The sequence below is a fragment of the Xiphias gladius genome, chromosome 6 (genome assembly GCF_016859285.1).
Source record: "Xiphias gladius isolate SHS-SW01 ecotype Sanya breed wild chromosome 6, ASM1685928v1, whole genome shotgun sequence".
Taxonomy (NCBI): domain Eukaryota; kingdom Metazoa; phylum Chordata; class Actinopteri; order Istiophoriformes; family Xiphiidae; genus Xiphias; species Xiphias gladius.
In genome coordinates, this window is record NC_053405.1 from 19560316 (window position 1) to 19566360 (window position 6045).

Sequence of the window (6045 nt, forward strand, 5' to 3'; positions counted from 1 at the left end):
GTAATTTGGGTGAACCAACCCTTTAACAATAAATACAGTTCTCTTTCACGGCAATCTCTTTTCTTAAACAACATATACTGACAGAATGATGACATATTATAGGTCTGTTAGTCCTCTCGCAGCCAATGCAGGCAGACTCGTTTTATGACTCGTAAAATAAAGTAACCGATCAAATCTAATTAGATGGGACATTGGAAAGGTGAAACCGTGTTTCTGCTGTTGGAGGATGTCATCAACACAGGCATCACTGGCTTTCAAAAGGCAGGGAGGGAGAAGCTCTGCAGCTTGGATGAACTGGCCATTTGTGATTGAAAAAAAAAATCCTGCTGCAGGACTTCATCTATGACTGTGTGTTTGTGTGTGAGAGAGACTAAATCCAAGCTATGATTTCTACATTTTCTCTGATATGTAAATAGCGAAGTAGCTCCGAGGATACGTGTATGTTGACAATCTTTCTGTTTTAAAATCATCTTTAAAAATGCTCCTACAATATAACATATTCACCCACTAGTGTGTGTCTGTGTGTGAGCATGAGTGTGTGAGGCAGTCTGGTGTGACAAAGCAGCAAGCCTGGACCTGACCCTGGGGCTCCATTATAGAAAACACACGACCACAAACACATACACACATGCCTGCACACCCACACTCACATCATCTCTGAAAGCACATCATCCAGTAACATTTCAGCTGATATTATAGTTATCTCTGTCTGCTATGAATAAACCCCGCAGCAGTGCCGTCCTCCGTGGACCTGTGTGACACATAAACACTAACACCTTTTCCTTGGTTACACTCTTACGCGGCACTTTACTGTGCAGTACAGAGCTGGCCAGGATTATGTCATCATTAAGGCTGAAGAACCTTTGTAAAACGGGTCTGTGTTTAGGCTTGATCATTTCTTTCTGGGCCTGAGAAGCTACAGTACAGGTTTGCGTTACATCCCAGCACTGGTGGCGGATTTTCAAAGTTATACAATGCTTCGCTCAGTTGTGCTGGGCTGGAGGAAAAGCCTGAACACCCAACAGCTTAACAGCACCAGAAGTGGAGAGCGACATACTTTCTGGATCCTCAAAGGCAGCAGTGGGGAATTAAGGCAGTTGTCCCCTCAAGATTTTACACGCAAAACACTGCAGCTCTTATTTGTGCCATCGACAGTTCATAGAAGTCTCAGCTTGCTTATAGATCTTCATTCGTCTATTTTTGTCTTTTCATCTGATTATCTCATTAGCCGTTTCACTGGAGAAGTGCCCCACTATGATATGATATAACAAACGGCCAATCAGACGCTCTCGACGATCTATTTGGGTGGTATGACAACAAGGGGAGGCCCTCTCCTCGGCCTCCACATCAGAACCTGGGCATCATTGGCATTGGGCCTCCCCATGGCATTAGGAGGGATGGGCTCCATGCGGGTCAGCACCCGAGGCTGTTCCTGATGCACCCGGCCCACCAGCCTGGCCCTGGAGCCCAGAGGAAGGGATGGATCCACTGCGATGTCGACCTTCATTCTCCACTTGATGGTGTGAAGCAGGATCTTTTCCCTGGACGTGGTGTTGAGCGCCACCAGCCAGGTGGTGAAGCTCTGGTCCCTTTTGATGTTAGTCAGTAAGGGCGTGTTGGATTCACTGACTGGCACGGCCCAGGTAACGCTTGGGTAGAAATTGTCATTCATGCTGACGATAAAGCGGGACGGCTTGGAGGTGGGGCCCACTATGGTGACAGTCTCTGTTGTATTTCCATACCAGGGGTAGCTCACACCGTCAGAGTCGCTGATGGCCCTCACCAGGCCCTCTCGCAGCTGAGGCAGTTCCCAGCTCGACCTGGAGCGAGACAGAAAGTATGAAACTGAAAACAAAGACTTCTGGGTAACTGTGTGCCATTAATTGAAGGATAGCTCTGGTTATATTCTGTCTTTTTCTTTCTGTCAACAAATCACATGAAAGACCAAAAAAAACAATGAATCGATCCTACCAACAAATATTCTGAGTTTATCCAAAGCCTCGTATAGCTAATTGCTTTGTGCCGTGGACGTCTCTTGGCCAAAAACCATTAAAATTAATTATTCAACCACATTGTTGCACTGGGTGACATGTTCCTTCACGTGAAGTAGTTTACTTTGAGTCGATTCTGCACAGTCCTGGTGCCTTAAATACATCTAGAGCACCATGTCGGCTGCTGGAAATAGTCCGCAGCACATGCGAAGTAGTTTTTAACTTCCTTATTTCATTTAAGTGTGTTGCAGAGGAGCTCTGTTGCACCTGTAACCACAGCCAGTGTATTGTCACACCCGGGGGTACGCTTCTACATCACTGCAGAATGGTGAGAATTTAAACTACTGGAGGTCAGCAGAAACAAGACTTTCAGCTGCTGTTAAGTTGCTCTTTAAAGACCCAATCGTTAATTTATTACTCAAATAAATTGCATGTACAGTAATTATGTTCTTGTACATAATTCAAGAGTTGGACCTGTAGATAAAAAATAAGCATTTTCTCAGCTAATCATTATTGAAAACAATTACTCCTGATGCTAAAAAAAAACATTTTTCACACAGTGCTGAAACTGGATTGATCTATTAGTTGATCATTAGAAAATTGTACAACTATTTTGGCAAATATTCAAAACTTTAAAAGAAAATCTATATTAACCATTTATCAGACAAAAATGTCAAAGATTCTGAGCTTTCAGCATCTTGAACGTGTGGATTTGCTTCTTGTCTTTTGGTGTTTTTTTAGACAAATGATTTATTGAAAAAGTAACTGTAGCATCAATCATCTGGCAGCATCGAGAAACATCAATGAATGAAGTGTCAGTCAATTTGGGAGTGATAGTAGTTCCACTCTTGAATTTTGCTGATGGGGGGGGTTGAGTCTGTTATTCATATTTGGAGAAGGGATTGCTGGCATTTTCATGGGTCAGAGGTATAAAAAGTTGTAAATTTTTGTTTAAAAAAAAATCTTATCCAGACACAAGCTTGCAGTGAGACTATAGCAGCTGCCTGTGAATGGTATCTAGTGGTTCAGTATGTCAGCGGATTACTATCATCTCTTTGTTGTACCCAACAGTTTTTGTGGTCTGATGGCCCCCCTCCATCTATTTGTGCTTTCATGGCCAATCTGATGACACCCCACACTGAACCCCATCCTCTCAACCCTACACCCACTCCCTACACCCTGCGGGATTAAACATATATGCCCTCCAGATAATTTGTGTGTGTGTGTGTGTGTGTGTGTGTGTGTGTGTGGGGTGTGGGGGAGGACATGTCTCCGTGGGCGCAATCTGAGTGTGAGAGCAGCAACTGTTGTTTAGCTCATCTAATAGCAGGTTTTTCTATTTAGGAGCCAAAGTCACAGGAACAGAATCTGTCGGTGGGCGTTTGCATGAAGGAGGCTGACAAGCACAGTTAACCTGCTGCGTGCACAAATGCTCCTCTGTGCAGCCCGGTGTGATGCGCGGCCATGAACACGTTATTATGCGGAGGGTACAAGCATGCATTCAACCCCCCACGCAGGCGATAACGCATGCATCTGAAAGAACCGCCGTAGGGGCGTGATGCGGACGCAGGTGACAAAGGTGTGGACTCACATGCCGACGTCTCCATAGGTGTTGTAAAATTCCATCTGGGTGCACGCCTGGATCCAGCCCACCACCCAGGTCTCATTGCGCGGAATGGGGGGCATCACAACCCGCGCCGAGGCTTTGAAATAGGGCGTCTTGTACCGCAGCACTATTGGCGAGTTCTCCTCAATGACAGTCGGGCAGTGGTCTATGGTGGCGGACAGGTCGTACACCACGATATTCTCCCGTTTGATGCGCGACTTGTTACAGGCTATGCTCTGGATGCAGCCCATGTCTGTGCAGGTGAAGGTGATGGTCAGGAGCAGCCAAGTGAGCCTGACAGGCCTGGGGAACAGCACGGCTGACTGAGACTCGACCAGTGTCGACACTATGAGGCCGTGCATCAGACGAGACTGTAAGGCAAAGGTGGGTGCTACCACGCCGCGGGTCCGAATCAGATTCACAAGAAGGCTTTCAGCTGGATCACAGGAAGTGGAGGGGACCGCTGGGTCCAGTGAGACTAGGATCCGGGTTCAGTCCCTCCGTATCAGCAGGCCCCCGCCCCGATGATGTGTGGGCACATCAAGCAGCTCCAGGGGCCCTGCTCTGTGGCTGACCCCGTGCCTCTGACCCCTCTGGAGGCTGCAAAAGCCAGAAGAGAAATGCCCTGCGGGAATTAATGAAGCATCACATAAATTTTTGACACGGGTCTGATCTTATCCTCTCTGTTTCCCTGTGCCCTCTCCTCAAGGATCCGACCCGTCTGCGCTCCTGCTTGAACCCCAGCCCGTAACCTTTGATCCTCCTCTTCCTTCCCCGAGCTGTCATGTCACAAGAGGCGTCGGGAGACCGGCGGACACCCGGGCGCCAGCAGGGGGACCCGGTGGTCGAGCGGCGAGGCTTGTTGATGCGGAACTGTGCATGAGACGCTGCTGCTGCTGCTGCTGCTGCTGCCGCCGCTGCTTCTGCCTGTAGCCCGAGCGGCGGTTTTACGGTCCGTCATGCCTGTCGACTCGACGGGAGGGAAACCCGGCAAAACAAACAAAACCAGCGAGTCCGAGCATCTGTGATGATGAAAAAAAGCTTCCCCTAGTAGAGTCAGGCGACACGATCTACGCGATCAAAACGAGGGGGGAAGTGAGCTGCAAATACACCGACCCTAAACATCTGACAAAGCCTGACAAAACAACGCCATTAGGGCTAAAAAATGAAAAGAAGAAGGAAAAAAAAAAAAGGAACAGGAAAAGAATCAGATAAATAGTCTCATAGTAACCGTGTAGGGCAGCGTACGCCGTGCGGCATCCTCATTTGCTGAGCGCTGCATGGCTGTGTGTCGCTGTTCAGTCTGCGTGGTGCTGAAGATGCTGAATGGACCAATGAACGGCGGAGGGAGACTCGAGGCGTAGGAGTGCCCGCGTCTGCACAGTAGTGGCTTTGCGACCTCTTTCCTCCATATTGGAATAATGCTTTTCTAATCCCGTGAACACAAAGCAGACAGGGGCCAGAGAAGCCCCCGCCGCACAGGGTGTCAGGCGGTGTTAGACACGATGCAACAGGTATCCTAGTCTTTGTCACATCCCGGGGATGGTTTCGGAGGTCGTCTAGCACACACGCGGTGCTCATAAAACACCGCTTCATAGTCCATCATTGCTATCTTTTAATAAGACACCATCTGTAATTAAATATCAGAGATGAACTGCCTGTAATTGTGTAGGAGAGTATTTGATTGGTTAGTGGCAGTCAGCTGCCAGCAGCATTATGACGCTTTTCAAAATAAAACTGGCACCGACTTCATGTTAGGAAGGAAGATTAGATAGATAGATAGATAGATAGATAGATAGATAGATAGATAGATAGATAGATAGATAGATAGATAGATAGATAGATAGATTACAGCAACCACCTTCCCTCAGTGACATGAGCTATGAAAAATAAAATACATTTAAGTCTTAACAATACTATAGTGGGCAAATGCTGAAGGTCTTCAAACAGCTTTTAATTTGTTGTAAGGGCCTTAAGGTGTCCTGCTTCACGAAGCCCTGTCTTGAAGAGACGCTCCGGGTCAAAATCTAGCTTTGGGCCGATACAGTGCTTAAATGGGGCGTATTCCTGAAATGATCTGTATTTAATCAAATTACCACACAGCAAACCCGGGGCCATGTAATATTACAGCATTAGTGGGAGTCAGCAGTTTGACCTGACCATGGTGTAACCATATACTTTGGTTTTTACCTTTGTCTAAACTGTAATATACTCTCTTTGACCGACCTGTAAAATACCCTCAACACCCAGGCTGCATTGGGTGATTGGACAAAATACTGTCACAGCTGCAAGGAGAGCTTGAGTTTCAGCATCATCATCAGAGGAAAATGTCATCACAAATCCAGCACTAAAACTGTTAACAAACCCGAATTTATAACACAGACTAATGGACTGTGTTTAAAATATTGTTATGAAACAGACCCGTCTTTCTCTTGTCCAAGTAGGCTA

At 46.8% G+C, this 6045-nt stretch overlaps 1 protein-coding gene across 1 annotated transcript; it reads right to left on the minus strand.

The window, feature by feature from the left end:
* Positions 1–1297: 1297 nt before the first annotated feature.
* On the minus strand, positions 1298–3959 carry fam78bb (family with sequence similarity 78 member Bb). The gene is made up of 2 exons (XM_040129308.1): positions 3583–3959; positions 1298–1820 (listed from the first exon to the last, which is right to left on the minus strand). The coding sequence occupies exons 1-2, from the start codon at positions 3957–3959 to the stop codon at positions 1298–1300; spliced, it is 900 nt and encodes a 299-aa protein (XP_039985242.1).
* Between the last annotated feature and the right edge of the window lie 2086 nt (positions 3960–6045).

Bases quoted from the DNA above. Each gene is read 5' to 3' on its own strand.
- fam78bb (XM_040129308.1), bottom strand. From the start codon at position 3,959: ATGCACGGCCTCATAGTGTCGACACTGGTCGAGTCTCAGTCAGCCGTG. The intron at 1,821-3,582 runs GTGAGTCCACAC...GTCTCGCTCCAG, and splicing joins ACCTATGGAGACGTCGGCAT to GTCGAGCTGGGAACTGCCTC.